Source organism: Melitaea cinxia, chromosome 22 (assembly GCF_905220565.1).
Source record: "Melitaea cinxia chromosome 22, ilMelCinx1.1, whole genome shotgun sequence".
NCBI classification, from domain to species: Eukaryota; Metazoa; Arthropoda; class Insecta; order Lepidoptera; family Nymphalidae; genus Melitaea; species Melitaea cinxia.
The window spans coordinates 12928277-12946572 of NC_059415.1; the positions used below are offsets into that span (position 1 = coordinate 12928277).

The 18296-nt window shown below is 35.9% G+C and overlaps 2 protein-coding genes across 2 annotated transcripts in view; one reads left to right on the top strand and one right to left on the bottom strand.

Annotated features, from left to right (window-relative positions):
• LOC123664639 (doublesex- and mab-3-related transcription factor A2) overlaps positions 1-10050 on the bottom strand; it is a 50782-nt gene extending 40732 nt beyond the window's left edge. Inside the window, exons 1-3 of the mRNA XM_045599157.1 lie at positions 9996-10050; positions 8334-8407; positions 2968-3078 (exon numbers count right to left, since the gene is read on the bottom strand). Coding sequence (XP_045455113.1) covers positions 2968-3078; positions 8334-8407; positions 9996-10050 — 240 coding nt within the window. The remainder of the gene's footprint in view (positions 1-2967; positions 3079-8333; positions 8408-9995) is intronic.
• A 5297-nt stretch (positions 10051-15347) lies between these two features.
• On the top strand, positions 15348-16227 carry LOC123664640. The gene has a single exon (XM_045599158.1). It carries the CDS (start codon positions 15348-15350, stop codon positions 16206-16208), a length of 861 nt encoding a protein of 286 aa, XP_045455114.1. The 3' UTR covers positions 16209-16227.
• The last annotated feature ends 2069 nt before the right edge of the window (positions 16228-18296 follow it).

The window sequence follows — 18296 nt, forward strand, 5'->3', positions numbered from 1 at the left end:
TGCTTGAAAACAGTATTATTTAGCTGTGGTCTTCTGTAAGGTCGAGGTACTGCCCCAGTCGGGCTGCTCCATATTTTTATTTTATCTCAGTTTACTTTTAGAAAAGATAGAAAACACGATATAACTTCACATCTTGTTAAAATAAATATCAATTACGGTGGGTATTTTAGTAGACACCTTTGTATGAGACTTGACAGTTACCTTGAAATGACATGAACTATACTTTACTCCAAGATCTACATTAACACAAAAATCAATCGAAACTGTATCAATTGGTTAGACTTCAAAACCTAGATAGGTGCTTATTTATCATTCATTACAAAGTAGGTACTTTGCTAGATATCATATTAACCAAAGAGCGCTATTCTTGTCATATTCACAACCCTCTAATCTTTAAAAGAAAATAGCAAATTATATTTTATTTAAAATATCGTAATGCCAAAATGTGTTAAAAAATAGATTTGACAGTTTATATAAAACTACTAGCTGACCCCGCAAACGTTGCTTTGCCATATATCTTATTAACCCGCTTAACCCTCCCCCCCCCCTTATAACTTAGGGGTATGAAAAATAGATGTTGGCCGATTCTCAGACCTACCCGATATGCACACAAAATTTTATTAAAATCGGTCGAGCCGTTTCGGAGGAGTTCAATGTTTAACACCATGACACGAGAATTTTATATATTAGAAGATTGAATTATTAAGAAGCTTTAGCTGTGTTGCTACGGCATTAATGAATATAGCCACCCCCTCTCTTCCCGTGGGTGTCGTAAGAGGCGACTAAGGGATAACATAGTTTCACTACCACCTTGAAACTTAAAAAGTCGACCGATGGCGGGATAACCACCCCACTGCTGGCTTTGAAATACACAGGCCGAAAACGGGCAGCCTCTTCGGCCTGTGCGACAAAGCCAGCCCTGGGGTCACCAACCCGCCTGCCCAGCGTGGTGACTATGGCCAAAACACATGAGTTCACACCATTTTTGGTGCGAACTTATGGAGGCCTATGTCCAGCAGTGGACTGCGACAGGCTGAAGTGACATTGAATCACCCAATATTATTCCTCGACACCATTTAACAAAAATGAAATAATATGTGTTTTAAATTAAATTAATTTTAATATTGATTTTTGTTTCTATTTTTAATTTTAATTCCAGTTTTGATTGAATTTTAGTATTGATTTTGTTTTTAATTTTAACTATTGTAATTTTGAATTTTAATAGTTATATATTTTAATTTTTAATTTTAATTATTGTAATATTGATTGAATTTTAGTATATTGATTGTTTTAGTGTTGTGTGATTAGATTTTGATTTGGTATAATTTGTTTTGTCACAATTGTTAAAACTAACATAGTTTAGGAAAAAAAAATGTAACTAATAAAATTATGGACATGTCTGAATTAAATTATTATTATTATTAAATTAAATTGTAATAAAAATACAATTAATTAAATCATCGCCAATTCGTAACAATTTACATAAACTGTAACGAACGAACTAAACTCCAAAAACCAATGTAGTTATCCATTACACAACATTAAACTTTTGTGATACAAATTCAAATTAGTAAAGTTACAATTACTGTAACGTTACACTTTGATAAAGTGTTACATTACAATACAGTTAACCTTTGTTACTATAAATACGATGATTACAGTTAATGTTGTAATAATATTACAACATTGTACTGGTGTTACAGGAAGTTACTTGAGACTGCTATTCTGTAAACTTTGGGATTACATTGTTAGGAATTATTTAATAAGGGTGTATGTTTCTTTTATGACTGGTATTCTCGCTTTACTTATTATTTGTGTTAATTCATTAATATTGCACACATTTTTAACCGACTTCCAAAAAAGGAGGAGGTTCTCAATTCGACTGTTTTTTTTATGTATGTTACATCAGAATTTTTGACCGTGTGGACCGACTTCGACAAATTTGTTTTTTAATCGAAAGGTGGTGTGTGCCAATTGGTCCCATTTAAATTTATTTGAGATCTAACAACTACTTTTCGAGCTATATCTAATAATGCGTTTTTACTTGACGCTTTTTTCGTCGACCTACGTTGTATTATACCGCATAACTTTCTACTGGATGTACCGATTTCGATAATTCTTTTTTTGTTGGAAAGGAGATATCTCAAGTTTAGTACCATGATAAGGAAACCAGGATCTGATGATGGGATCCCAGAGAAATCGAGGGAAACTCTTTAAAATCCGCAATAACTTTTTACTGGGTGTACCGATTTTGATAATTCTTTTTTTGCTGGAAAGAAGATATCCATAATTTAGTACCATGATAAGGAAACCAGGATCTGATGATGGGATCCTAGAAAAATCGAGGGAACTTCTTGAAAATCCGCAATAACTTTGTACTGGGTGTACCGATTTTAATAATTTTTAGTTTAATCGAAAGCTGATGTTTGTCATGTGGTTACATGTAAATTTTATTGAGATCTGATAACTACTTTTTGAGTAATCTTTGATAACGCGTAGTTACTTGACTATTTTTTCGTCGATCTACGTTGTATTACTCGTCGATGTAATTGAAGTCGGTTTTTTTTTCGTTTGCGAGCAAACACAATTATTAAAGTTATTTTTAAATATTAAATAAGAAATAAGTAGATCCAAATTTTACTATAGTGAAATGATGAATCTTCTTTCTTTTTTTGTATTCAGTGCGCGCCGTCGGGTCACTTATGATAAAAATTTTTAGCTGTTTATTTTTAATTCAAATTGATTGTCGAAAATCAGTTTATACGTATCTGTGGATTTTAATTAAAAATTTAACATTTTAGACACTATATATAAAGGCACTAATTTTGCATAAGTAGAAACGTAATATTAAATACAATTTTAAAAGCACTCACAATCACAAAAAGATTCAAAAAAATTACGATTAAGTCCATATTAAAAAAACCGTCAGAGCCAAATAATCGGTAACGTAATCAAGCCACATCGTACCTGGTATCTCTCCGACGCTCGGAGGAAGAACGGAGGCAGCGCGGCCAGGACCGGATGCTGCACTAATTGAGAAACGTCCACACCGTTCGGAAGCGACATTATTACAACAAACTAATACAATTCAACAAAAACCCGAGCCCGATCACACTATACTCATATCGTCCCGAGCAACAGTTGAAGCGACTCGCCGTCCCGCGGTGGAATCTAACACTGTTGCACCAATTTCGGCAGAAAGCTGACAGTTGCCGGCCGCGCGACAGGGACGGGGCGAGAGTGAAACGCCACACTGTTTAAAGCTCAAAGCTCTCTCTCGCTCTGGAGTGATAACTGTATATGTTGTATCATCCGGTTATATAAAATGTTGTCAGATGAGAGCCAATAGCAAGCGGTCCGCCGCCCCGCCCTCGGGCGCGGATTGGAGGCCGCGCGCTGAAACTTAATTTATAAAGGTGACTTATTTGAGAAGCGCTCTTTGTTCGGACAAAGCGGGATCGAATGAGGCACAAAAACACAATTACGTTTGTTATTCGTATTCGATTTTTATTTTATTATTTAGTTTTGTTTGAACGTTTATTGTTAAACGTTTTTGTTCGTTTCTGACCGCGTCTGTGAATGTTCGGAGCATTATATCGTTTTAATGAGTCTCGATCAGATACGGACACGGTATTTTAATCTTAATTCATCTCGACATGTATTTAAACACTATTCTACATTTTAAGTTTACGTTTCTTCCGCTGTGGAGACTTTACTGTTAAAATTTGAATACCAATACTGTTATATATAGGTATATGGTAAAGATAGTTAACTGAAAAGAATAAACTGGTTTTTGTCAAAATACAAGATAAAACACTCATGACAAAGACAAGGTGACAACTTTTATATTTGGCAAATACTAGCTGCAAACGCGTTAATTTGAGGGGAAAATAGCCTACAGCCTTCATCGGTAAATAGGCTATCCAACACACAAATAATTTTTCAATGCGAACCATCAGTACCTACCTACATCCTAAGATTAGCGCGTTTTAACATAGGTACAACTTTTTCAGCTATATAATATTAGTATAAATAACTCAATTAAAATTTAATTTATACATAGAAATAAATAAAATTGGAGTGTCTGTTTGTAATATTAAAATAACCGTTTTTTTACTAAATGCATATGGATGTAATGACGCCGCGTTGGCGCAGCGGTTACAGCCATGGATTGTACCTGTTGCGCTGGCGGTTGCGGGTTCGATCCCCGCACATGACAAACATTTGTATACCTACAGGAATTTGTAGGCCTACAGGTGTTTGCCGTGGTCTGGGTGTTTGTGCAGTCCTTGTGGGTCTCCCCACCGTGCCTCGGAGAGCACGTTAAGCCGTCGGTCCCGATTGTTATCATGTACACCTGATAACTACTCATAGTAGGGAATATATCCGCCAATCCGCATTGGAGCAGCGTGGTGGATTAAGCTCTGATCCTTCTCCTATATATTATGGGGAAAGATGCCTATGCCCAGGAGTGGGATACTACAGGCTGAAGCGTAGGTATATGGATGCAAACAAGGTACATGTACCAAAACAACATTTTTTACAATTTTTGTCTCTCTGTCTTTATGTCTGTTTGTTCCGGCTAATCTCTGAAACGGCTGAACCGATTTTGACGGAACTCTCATTGGCAGATAGCTGATGTAATAAGGAGTAACTTAAGCTTCTTTGATTTTAGTTTTTTTTTATAATTGCAAACTGAAGAATAACTTTGTGGTAGATTCCACGCGGACGAAGTCGCGGGAACAGCTAGTATAGGTATAAAAATATGTCGTCTGTTCGTCTGTTTTGGACCGAGTTAATTCCTTAATCAATTTCAATATCGTGACGTCGGGAAGGTGTGATCAAATTGAAATATTTCAATTTGCTTGTCGAAGGGAATTCAATTTAAATTACAATGAGTCGCGGATTGGGGGTGTTGGGGGTGCTGAGGGCGGCGGGTGACGGGGGGTGGGGGTGGCGAGTAATTATTAATGTTTAAGTGAATATTTGCGCGTATTATGCTTGAAACAAACGGGAGCGGGTTTTTATTGAGTGTTTATTATTGAGTTATTGAGTTGTATGTTATCGAGTTTTCTTTAAAAATCGTTTTGATGTGACTGTTGGGACATGTATGCAAAAGTGTTATTTTAATAAATGTCTATAATATATGAGTTATAAACCTATGACTAAATATTGGCAAGAACTTTTTAACTTAGGTAGGTAGGGCACAGCAGGAAATTTCCTGCTCAAAAAATGGAGCAGCTCGACTTGGTTAGTAGGTACCTCGACCTTACAGAAGATCACAGCTAAATAATACTGCTTTCAAGCAGTGATGTGTTCCTGTTGGTAAAGTGACCAGAGCTCCTGGGTTGAATTGGGGGTCAGGCGTCTATAAGCTACGGTAATCGTCCACCAAGTGAGCCGTACGCTTGTTTGCCGACTTAGTTATATAAAAAAAAAGAATGTCGACTGGATTCTTTGTACCTATTGTCATGAAAGTTCAGGCTTTTAGACTAAGCTTAAAGAATTAATAAATTTTGATTTTAACTAATGATATTTAATGATATAAAAATGATTGTCTAAAAAAATACAAGGCAAAAAACAGCTGATTAATTTTTGCTGTATTTTGAGCTCCATGTATATCTTACACTTACAAATTGTAATTTTACGCTTCATATATATATATATATATATATATATATATATATATATATATATATATATATATAGGTAAACACAGATACATAAAAACAACTTGTTTTACATTAGTTATTCCTTAACCCATTTACTTTGAAATAATAATAATAAACGAACGGGTGTCAATAATATGACTTAAATAGGTTATAGCCGAGCTCATCTCAACGGATACAGACAAGGGTGAACGGGTGCACGGGTGTACGGCGTACGGGCGAGGAGGGTCGGTGGTTACGAGGCGTAAATTAGAATTCCGCAGCCGCGACCAATTCGCGAAATGTGAACATTTCGCAAACGTCTCAACTTCGATGTAGTGATGTTACTTTAGTATCGATATTTTTATATTCATGCTTTTTTTGTTCAAGTCAAGAATATTTTAACGACAAGTTGGATATTCACAATAAGTAATTAGGTACTGAGTGATGGGCTTGCTTCACGTATTGACCTTTAGGTTTTAGCATCATACAAGTTAGTTACAGTTATAAGAAACGTCTTGAAAGCAACATTGCTTATTATCTGCCATGCTACAACCTCCATTGGTTAGATATAATCGCTGATTGTGCTATCTCTCTGTATAATTTTTTTATGACTGTCAGCACACCAGCATCCCCGTACTATCTGCAATTTTGCGTTTTTATTTGTAAGTACTGTGGGTATTTCTGGGCAATCGAAAGAATCTCTAAGATGATGAGAATTTTTTTTTTTTTTTTATATTTTGAAAATTTGTCCCGAATAGCCAAAATTCAATTTTTTTAAATAATGTATGTAATCAAAAGAGGTACCTACCTAACTAAAACAACAAAAAAATTCCTACATTGAAATATGTTTAAAACCATCGATATAAGGACGTTACGTCACTAGCGAGCGTGGGAGCGAGTGAATATCTTGGTAAAGCGTTAAAATGAAATGTTCGCAATTTGAATATCGTCCGTGTCTTCTGCCTCCCTCCCACCTAACTCCCTACAACCCAGATCCTTTTCTCCTTCCCCGCGCACTCCCACGGCTTTACCGCGTAAACATCTTCGAAGAAATACAAATAAAATGGAAGTAAATTATACAATTGTATTTAAGTAACATTAATTGAATAAGGAGACTTGTTTGATCATATGTAAGTAATGGTAACTATCTATACAAAAAAAATAAAATTGGAATGTCTGTTTGTAATATTAAAATAACCGCTTTTTAATAAACACGATACATATACCTATAAAAAGAACATTTTTTTTTATATTTTTTATGGGTCTGTCTGTCTGTCTGTTACATACATAAATAAATAAATAATTTTATTGTATTATAAACGTAACAATTTACGTAGTGAGTCGTGCCTGCGGAAATTGTGTTGGATGTAGTTTCACATCTCACGCGACTGTAAGATGTGAGCAGACAGCTTTCATGTACTTAGATACGTGAAAACTTTTATAAGCTAGCATTCGAAAAAAAAATCGATAAAATGGTATTTATGAAATAGTGTATTCGCTCAGCTATGGCTATTATGGGTAGGTATAGTGAATTGATTAGGAATATGACGATGAGCAAGATGACGACCCGTTGGCGCAACGGTTAACTCACTGGCTGTTGCGCCAGCGGTCGCAGGTTCGATTCCCGCTCATGACAGACATTTGTATCGACCATATAGATGTTAGTCGTGGTCTGGGCGTTGTGTTTGTGTATTGTATGTGTTTCCAGACCCCCAGCACATTCAGTGTCTGTCTGACACTGTCTAAATCGTCTACGGACGGACGGACTAAGGCCAATGATGATGATGATTATACAACACAAATACATTACAAACAAATCATATAGATATTTAAAGACAGTGAAGTACAATGGGCGGACTTATGGCTAATTAGCCATTTCCTTCAGACAACCCAGTATAGTTATCTATAAATCCTTAAGTAATACCTAAGCCGGTGTTGATTATTATTTCGCCATTAGAAAGACACGTACAACGTTGGTATTTTATTTGTATCTAGTTGTAAGTGTCTTCACTTACCGGTCTTTGACTGCTTAAGAATTTCAGTTGCACTTATGAGTTTTTGGGTAAATACCGAAGGGGAAATTAATCGTGACTCTCTGTTATCCAATGCAGCTGGTTATTCACAGGTATTAAGTCTCAGTTTTGTTCGGTCATGCATCTATTACCTTCAAATATTAATTTCAAACATTGTCAATTTTTTTTGGTTTTATGACAACGTGGACATTTCTAGCGTCTTGTAGAGTTCGTAGAGTAGGTAAATTTATTTCTTAATTAAAATTTACATTTGATAAGAACTACTTTTGAATAAATTACAGTGACCATTGTAACCGATTTTTGCACTATTTATTTTTATTTATAATTATATTATTAATTATACATTACATAACTTAATATTAACTACCAAACTACACGCTTCTAAAAACTTAACCAAAATTCTCTTAAGGGAGTGCGTACAGGTTATGGTTGCAGGTTTTTCTTTCGCTTTCATATAGGTACCTACTAGTAATTATCGCCAAGGCGTGCTCTGCTTCTTCTAGGTATATATCTTACCTATAACACACACACAGCCCGTCTGTTCCCATGTTAAGCAACTTAATGCTTCTGTTACAGGTAACAGCCGACTGTTATAGCTAAATATTATTTTTTGAATAAATATAGGGGAGACCCATACAAAACCGTATACCGGGGTAAAACCGTATTGTGCCTTTAAAATTGTTGGTTGTTTGAATTTCCCGCTCAAACTTCTGTCAGTATGATCTACCAATAAGAGCCATTTGTCAACAAAAAGTTGTCAGTGCCTACATAGCAATAATACATATTATAAATATATAAATACACATATTACAGCCAGACTCATGCGGGAATCGAACCCGCAACCCGGGGTGCAGAAAGCAGAGCCACTACAAACTGCGCCAACGGTTTAGTCAAATGCCTAATTATCTAATTGTAAAACCGGCACAAAAAAAAGAGCTCAACTTGTATCTGCCCAAATTATTAGGTAAGGAGACTGGGCACGTTAGTGCCAGGTTACGGTAGTGACGATTTGTTAGGTACTTTAAGGAAAACGGAAGAATAAGAAAGCCAAAAAGACTAGGGTAAAGGGAAGCTGCAGAAATACACGGAGTTAATTGATGTCTTTGTTGAGGGACATTCGAAAACGCAATAAAGACGGTGCAGACATCGATACAAGCAGTATCAGCGTGGAGTATGATGCACATAGCGAAGATTTTACTGATGAGCAGGATTAAGAACTGCCAAAATATATAACATATTTTTTATTTATTTCTAGGTCCGCAAAAAGCGTAGGTACGGCTCACCTGATGGTAAGCGATTACTCATTAAAGCTTTGGGTATTGTACACAATTCATATCTTCATCCTCATTCAAAGATACTACAAGATCACAAAGATTATTATATTAAACCAATACATAAAACATCATAAACAAAACAATATTAAACAAAAACAAAATTGTTAAATTAACAACCTCAAAACTTTTTTTTAGTTGTATTTGTGTTATAAGTACTGTTTAAGTAGAATTGTTTTATGGGTCAATTGTTACCTGAAATAAATAAATTATTATAAAACAGACCATAACCTTCAGATAACTGACATAATTATCACATAAAGCTTTCCTAAAAACAAAGCGACTCTACAATAAGAGTTGCGCGCAACAGGCAGTCAAACACACACACAGAGAGCCATTGAGAGTGGCGGGATTGGCAACAGTGTCCAATGGCGGGTTGGCTACAGTTGCGAGCGACGCCATTGGCGGGCGAGAGAGGCGGGCTCCACTGTATCACAATGTTACAAGTCTGCCCTGCGCACTTCACACGTCTATTTCTGTAGCTTTATCACTGACGAGCTTTACGTATAACCTTAACGAGCTTTATAATACCCATGCGTATATTAAACAGTATAAAAATTACTTTAAAATCCCTCGCTTACACATTCAATTCACTTACAAATTCACTGTTCAAGAAGTTGTTGAAATCAATCTACAATAAAGAAAAAATGGTTTTAAAATATTTTTATATTTTTTTTCTGTAATATTATTGTATCAATGACTGTAGGTACGTTCGTTTGTTTGTTTATTATTTTAAGGTTATAACCACGTAATAGGTAGGTATAACTCCACTGCTGGAGGTCTCCCAGTTCGAGCTAAAAATGGCGCGAACTCATGTGTTTTGCCCATATATAACGCAGAGCTGGCTTTGTCGCTGGCGTGTGTCATACATTATTTTCTAATGTTTACGCAAATTTCACTCATTATAATGAAACAACTTTTTCGGATTTTATCGCGGTTTATTAAGTTTTTTAAATGCCAAAACAATTCGGACAGCTTACAGCAACCATGGTCATGGGACTCATCTCGGGATATTTGATCAACAGGTTTTCCCATTTCAATGCCGGATATGAATTAAATAAAAAATGAATCCAGGAAGACATTGACATTCACGACCAATTTTCTTATATATGTCAATCCACGCAAAAGTCTGTGTTTCCGTAAAACTATAACCTGGGGATCTTTAAGTCACGAGTGAATAGGTTAGGTACTTCTAGGTAAGCGTGCTCCGTCTCAGACCGCATTTTCACATATCATCTGGTGAAATAGTGGTCAAACGCAAGCCTATCATTGTATAAAAAAGTACCTATTCCTTAACTTTTTGGTTTTGAAGGTTTAATTAATTTTCTTTTGATGTAGGTAATATTCAATAATGTTAGATTTTTTTTTTTTTAAATAATTTAACTTATTTTTTACTTTTAATGTTACCGTTTCTAACCTAAAAGACCTAAACATGGTATAATAGCCGTGAACACTGACAGTAATCTATGGCTCCATCATCTGATGTACTCCTTGCCTCTATCTGAACTGACATATTCTAGGTATAAACTTTTTTCCAGAATATTTCAGAAGTTACACAGAGAGGGAAAGTAGGAGAGAGTTGAAGATATATAAAGATGGAATAAAGGAGGATAGTGGGTCTGAATCTAGCTCTCTCATAACAAACACAACCACCGTAGGTACTTACTAACTTTAACTGTTTTTAAGTAAACTAGGTCGGTAAACAAACGTACCTACAGCTCACCTGATGGTAAGCGATTACCGTAGCCTATAGACGCCTGCAACACCAGAAGCATCGCAAACGCATTGCCGACCTTATCCCCAATCCCCCCAGGAGCTCTGGTCACCTTACTCACCAACAGGAACATAATACTGCTTGAAAACAGTATTAAGTATTTATCTGTAAGGTCGAGGTACTACCCCAGTCGGGCTGTTCCATATTTTAAGCAGGAAGCATTTTCCCGCTGTGCCCTACCTCAATTAAACCTAACTTAACTTACCTTTGTTTTAGATTACCTATATCGTAGTATCTAATAATTATTTTAAGGGTCATCTGACATTGCTGTCATTGCCAAACAAACATTATAAAAATTATAGGCATAGATCGTATTAAATCTCAAGCTATTCAATAAAGATACTAAAACGATACATAAGTACCAACATCTAAATTGTAAAAAACTAACTATCATTTTAATATTAGCTGCTATTTTAATTTAAATAAAAATAACAGGTAAAATATTATTTATATATAGGTGTCAACTTCTTAAAACTATTATTAATTATTTTATCGAGATAAGTAGTAGGTGCGCTGGTTCTGTGGCGGACAGTTTTATTTGATCGCACGAGCATCCGTACCTGTGTACACTCGGAGCGGAAAGCGCTGAGTGCGCAACGAAACAGCGCTGACAGAGAAATGACCGCTGTACGTCACGCGGACGTCCGCCGGGATTAGAAGGGATAAGACGCCAAAAACAATAAAAATTTATTTTAGAAATTAGTGCAGATAGTTCAATTGTTAAAATGTAGAGCCGTGTATGTCAATGAAGCTGTTGTCAACCGATTAATTGAATAAAATATTTAATCTGTTATAACTTGACAGGCTATGATGTGACAATATGTATTGAAATTTTCAACTGAGTGTGTAGTTATGTGTTTTTGTGTGTGTCTTTTTTTTTAAATTGATTTTCGTATGAAAAAAATATGAGGAGTAAAATCTAGAACTAATGACCTCGTTACGTTTCTTGTAACGCCATCTATCGCGTAAAGTCAACAAGTTCCGATATATGGAGTTATGAGAAAACAACGTTTTCTTGATTCGTTTATTTACCATTTGATATGATATTAATCTTTTTTTAGACTAGTAAGTAAGGCTTTTTTGCCTTTTAGACAGTCGATCTGAAGGAATAAACTCCAGTCGTGCGTCGGAGCCGACACACACTTTTATTTATTTATCTAACTTTTTCATCCCTAAAAAGATATCTGTTATTTTAAAAATAATAAAGTAACCTAACTTATTAGAATCTATCTAATCAAATGAAAAGAGAATTTAATCGAAAGATGCAGCTAAAAATACCAGGTGAATTGTGGTCTCACGAAACGGTATTTTTTTTTATTATATATTGAATTGTGTATAAAGGGTAAAGTTCAAACAGTCTTTAAGGCAAAAATAACACATTAAAAAAAATTTATACAAAGCTAGCGGAATGTCCACGCCAGTCCCCCGCAGCCCGCACGAGCTGACCAACAAAAACAAAGCATTAGTCCGGCCGCTCTTTGTCGTATTTTTGCGGAGTGCGACTGACTCTGACAGAGGGCGCCTTATGACGCAGATTTTTTCCTTTCATGCGAGCTGCCCTCCCCATCTCACCCCCTCCCGTGTCACCCCCCCACACCCCCGTGACTTTATTTCGGTCAAATGACTGCCGTATTGAATAGTTCCGTGTTTGATAGATGACTTCGTTGTTTTTCTTCGTGTTTGCGGATTAGGGACTATTGGTGAAATGTCGGCTAATTTTTATTTCACATTTGAAAATTTGGGAATGGCGTCCTTTTTAGTTTTTTTAAATTATTTAGAGTATGAGCTGAATGTTGTTCGAGTGTTTGTGTGGTCATTAATTCATCATCAAGGATTGATTTTATACTTTACAATTTTAAGATATATATTGATATGAATTAGGACTCATACTTACTTACCTATACGAAGGAATTGCTGATCCCATACCAAAAACATTTTTCAATTAAAAAGCCCTAAGGTAACTTTATAGACGGTTTTTACCTATTACCTTCCTTCCCTTTAGCTTAAAGAAACAGAACAATAGCAAACAACATTTTTCGTTTGCGGGTCTGGTCGTCGATATCATCAATACATATAATAAAAATGTAACGGGTCGCTGTCTGTACATTCAAGATTATGAAAAAAATATTGGGAACTTTATCAACGCAAATACCACCCAAAACAATGATTGTCAGAATTTTTGTCTGTTTGTCTGTGCGTTTGCGCACGCTAATTTCAGAAACGGTTTATCCGATTTAGATGTGGTTTTTACTAATATATTGTGGTAAGCTTAGCTTAACATTTAGTGTTTGTTTCATGTCATTCGGTTCATAAATAAAAAAGTTATGCCAATTTAAAGAATCACATTGAACATCTAAAGTCAATATTTCACGCGGACGAAGTCTAGTTTGCTACTTATAATGATAATATTAAGGTTAATAAATTTATTTATTTTTTTCTTATTTAAATCTAATATTACAACAGGCAGAAATAACCCAATTCATTAGAACGTACTAAAAAGGCAAAGAAAATAAAAAAATTATACTATAAAAAAACATAATAAGTATTATGCAACACTAATTCAAAAATTTAAGAACGGTTCTAGATTCTATGAAAATGATAAAAGTAGGTGACGAAATAAGTGAAACTTTCTATGATGTCTTAGAAAAATAAGTATATTACCATTAAAATTCGGAGCTACTTAGATTAAACAGGAAATTAATTATTAGGAAACAAAGTAAAATCGAATATAAATCATACAATTTTTACGTAGTTGACAATTTTTACATTTCTTTTTATTTTTTCATCTGAATAGACAGTTTAGTAGTTACTTACTTTAGCTACTGCCGCATAGATGTCGCTGTATATTTTTATATTAGTTCTTACTACAAATACTAGATGGTGTTATATTAAATTTTTGATATACTATTATAAATATCATCGGTTAAATAGAAAAATGACATTTCTCAGTTTTTCTTAAAAGTAAGCTTATTACTGGAAAGAGTCTGTTAACAACATTATTTTTATATGGATAAAAGACCCCTTATAAAGTTATACGTCAAGCTCACTAGATGACACCAGTGTTATTTCGGTATTCTGCGGTCGTCGCCATATTGATTGTAAAAAAAACGTCGGTCTGCCAACAACAACGATATTTTAATCTATATGTAAATACCTTTAAAATTATATATGCCTTACTTGTAAATATAAAAATTATAAGGAAAAATCAATTTTAATAAAAGTAATAACTTAAAATGCGTGTATTACAAAATTTACTATTTTTGGTTATTGTCACTTTTCTATTTAACCGACGATATATAAAAATGAATGTTTATCTGTAGGTACGTCCTGCATAGAATCGTAAACTATGCATTTGATCATGTCATGGATCTTCAACAAAGCGTTGTGCATGAGCCCACAAAAGGTTCTGAGTTGGTACGACCAAAATAAAAAATAAAAATAAAGCGTAGCCACGCGCGCAGGGTAAGTACAGCTATTTACAATTAATATAGGTAACAGTATCACGTTTTATAGAAACATTACAAATTTGTAATAATCAGTTAAAAATTAATGTTATTTAAATTATTTTCGAAACTTTTATCTAACCAACGTGAACTAACTCGATTCGACGTGAGTAAAAGTTATGTAGGTACATATTTTATAAACATTAGGTCAGCTTTTACCTGCCTTAACTTTCCATGTGGGAGTCAAAATAACGAACGCTTACTATATATATGCAGTGGACTGTACAGGCTGTAATAATGATGATGATGATGATGATGATATGTGTAATGGGGTCAAAATCCAATTCTCTTAATTTGCCCTTTTATGAAACTAAACCCAATCTTACACCGCATGGTAGCGTTATACCTCTTGGTCACGTGATAAACGTGAATTACCAACAGAAATGCTTACAAACATACAGCTATGTTTATACCCAAACACGTACGTTACAGCATAACATCCTCCCTAAACAATGGTATAGGTGCTGTGAGAGGAACATTATTCTCATTGACTACAGTATTTTACTAGATTTTGTGGCAGGTGATACCATCAGAAGGAAAGACGGTAAGTTTTGTAAATTATAGAATTATAGTTTACGAAACTGACAAATAGATTTACTTAATAACCTATTACTTTATGTTGAGCCAAAGATTTTTAAAGATTTAGCACTTTTTTTTACTCAACTAGGTAAGTCGACAAAAACAAACGTTCCGCTCACCTGATGGTTAGCAATTACCGTAGTTTATAGACGCCTGCAACACCAGAAGCATCATAAGTGCGTTACTAACCCTACCCCCACCCTGGAGCTCCGGTCACCTTACTCACCACTGGAACGCAGCACTGCTTGAAAGCAGTATTATCCTTCTGTAAGGTCGAGGTACTTTCTCAGTCAGTTCAAGTCATGTTAAATAAGGATTTGGTTAAAATGCTAATCCAATTTCGATTCATCTAATCTCTTCAAGTTCAGATTTTATCAAATATTCGTCAGCTTTGTTATTTGGGTCGGTAATTTTTAAAAAGAATTGTTAAATATGTGTTGTTATCCTGATTTATTTTTTCAGGATACCAACGAACTATGAAACCATACACGCGATTGTTATGCCTAACTGCAGCATTGTTCCTGTCGACGAGTCACGCTAAAATAATGAGAAACAACGCGCTTATGACCAAAATGGTATCGAACTTTCACAAAGATAACGAGAACTCCGACGAAAAAGAAGATCACGCTATTTTGAATCGAATGCAGAACGTTCTGTGCAAAAACTTCCCCACGATACCTTGCAATATGATCGTCCAGGACAAAGCTCTCAAGAAACTAATCGAAAAGTCCATACAACAAATTAACTACAAGAAACTTTCCTTCGAAAAAACGACCCCCTTCCCCGGATATCTAACACTTTTCCCGATCGTAAATAACGACGCGTCTAACCAACAAATACGTGACAATGCCTACCACAACGAAGATACCGGCAAAAATAAACACAAACAAAAAAAGAAAATTAAAAGCACAAAGAAACGCACATCGGTCTACACAAGAAAGAAGCTTCGAAAATTTTACCCCCATAAAGTGAAATTCAGAGACAAAACTAACGGACACATGAAGGAAGATTACGGAGACAATTCAGGGGAGAAGCTATCGATGTCAGTGGAGGTTCCGGACATGACGCTGACGAGAAAACACCAGCACTTCTCATATAAGATGGAACCCGCTGACCCGCCGGTGTGGAGGATCGACTACGTAAAGCACGGGGAACCAAAGGTCAACATGTTCGATCAAGAGGACGGGTTCCAGGGCTACATGAAAACTGGACCCAACGTTGTTGTTGACGGTAATGTCGATACAAGGAAAGATGTAATGCATCCAGACGTTTATATAAAGAAAAATTATCTTAGAAAAAACTTACATTTGGATATGCACTCGGACGGTGTTGAATAATATTTTTTAAATAAAATTTAAGCGCACAAATTTGTTTTATTCCATTACATTAAACGGCCTGCTAACGACATATAGACGCAGCTAATCTAATTACAAATAGCCGCTCAATGACTATGATAGCCTTTACTTAACTGTTACAGCTTGTCATATGCTCCAGGAATAAGCCCTTTGGAGTATAAGTAAATTGCGATTCAATTTAGGCGGAGACTGAGATAACGAAGCTATAAAATAGATTTTTAACAAATTGTCTCGTCTGCGTTAACATTAATTTAAGTGCAATAGTAAGTATAGGACATTTTTCTTAACCAAGTATTGTATGCCTCGCTATATTCGTGTTCACTTCATTGAAAAAATAGTTTAACAAAGCCACTCCGAATGCCAATGCGAAAAGATGAAAATCCTCTTTGTCCTCTAATTTTGTAAGATTAAATTATGAAAAAAATGGATGCGATATTGTGAAGTCATAACAAACGTCGTAATAATTTATAACCAAATATATAATATTAAAATGAGTCGCAGTTCAGTTTTGTATCAGTTTTAATTTTTTATATGTCTTATTAATCGACTGTAATAAAAGAAGGTTATCTATATCACACGTAGGTTAGGTTAGGTTAGCATTTCAAAATATAACGTTTTTTTTTGGTATCGCAGGGGAACCCATTTACGGGTGATATCCGGGACGCCCGGGTAGGCATTCCTAGACCATATGTCGGCTTCAGCACTTGGGGGTGCACTACCGACCAAAACCGCTGCGGGAGCCTTTAGCCGCTTTAATTGGAGGGTCCCGGATCTGCAGGCAACAGGATCCCTCCAGCGACAGGCTGGCCTCGGCGAAAAGACCAGACTTCTCCTCCATGGGGACTGTCCGGCTCACCTCTGAACAATCCCGACGACGCCATGTCGAGCAGGATCGAGTTCCCATCCCGGCCGACACGAGCACAGGGGCGTTACTGGAGGCGCATTAAGAAGCGCCTCCTACCTACACCCCCGTTCGTTGCCTGCGGACGGACGCCTCGTCGGTGGCCTCCTCTTTCATCCGCTCGTCGTTCTCCTTCTGGAACATAACTGTCTCGCAGAAGGAGACCATCGCCGTCCAGAACTCGTCGTCGCCGAGCATCGCGGTGATGACGCTCGGCAGTGACAAGTTCCCTCCGAGGACTATCTTCAGATTGCGACGCAGCGCCACCCATCTCGGGCACACCTCGAGGGTGTGCCTGGCAGAGTCCACCGCCGCGCCACAATCGTGACATCCAGTCGTCAGCTTCATTTGGGCCGTCCGACACAAGTATTAACCAAAGCAGCCGTGCCCGGTGAGAACTTGCGTCGGACGGAAGTCAATATATAACGTATTAAATCAAGCTAATCTGTTATTTTTATTTGTTTTGTAGCTGTTCTTAAGATTTTTATTTTTCAGTAATTTCGGATTATAACTAACTTTTTATAGGCATGAGCGATTAGCCAAGGAATACGAAAAACATCTATTTTGTGGCTTTAGCCATTTAGGGTAGTACCTCCGAAAAAAAAATGTCAAAATCTTTTTTTTTTATTACTGTAACATTCAGTAAGCAGACAGCCAAGGAATACGAAAAACATCTATTTCGTGGCTTTAGCCATTTAGGGTAGTACCTCCGAAAAAAAAATGTCAAAATCTTTTTTTTTTATTATTGTAACATTCAGTAAGCAGACAGGTAAGGGAGGCCGAGGAGAGTAGAAACAGTTGATACCTACGTAGAGATGACCCATACCTAAAATAAACGATAATATGTAGGTACCTAATGTATTGTAGGTATACCGTATACTTAATTAAGCGTTATTTATTTAAGTAACAAATGATTGCGACAAAAACTGCCAATATTTCATTTAATACCCGCAAAAATTCAACTCAAATACATCTTTGTTTCGACTCTCCTCTTAGCCAGAATACAGCGCAGCGGTCTAGCGAAGTTAAAACGTATATTATCGAAAAGAAATTCGTAACAAAAAAAAAGACACATTTGAATGTAAGTGTTCTGTTAAAAACACAATCAATCATAACGGAACCCTTTTTTGCTTTTTTAACCGACTTCAAAAAAGGAGGAGGTTACTCAA

Bases quoted from the DNA above. Each gene is read 5' to 3' on its own strand.
- LOC123664640 (XM_045599158.1), top strand. From the start codon at position 15,348: ATGAAACCATACACGCGATTGTTATGCCTAACTGCAGCATTGTTCCTG.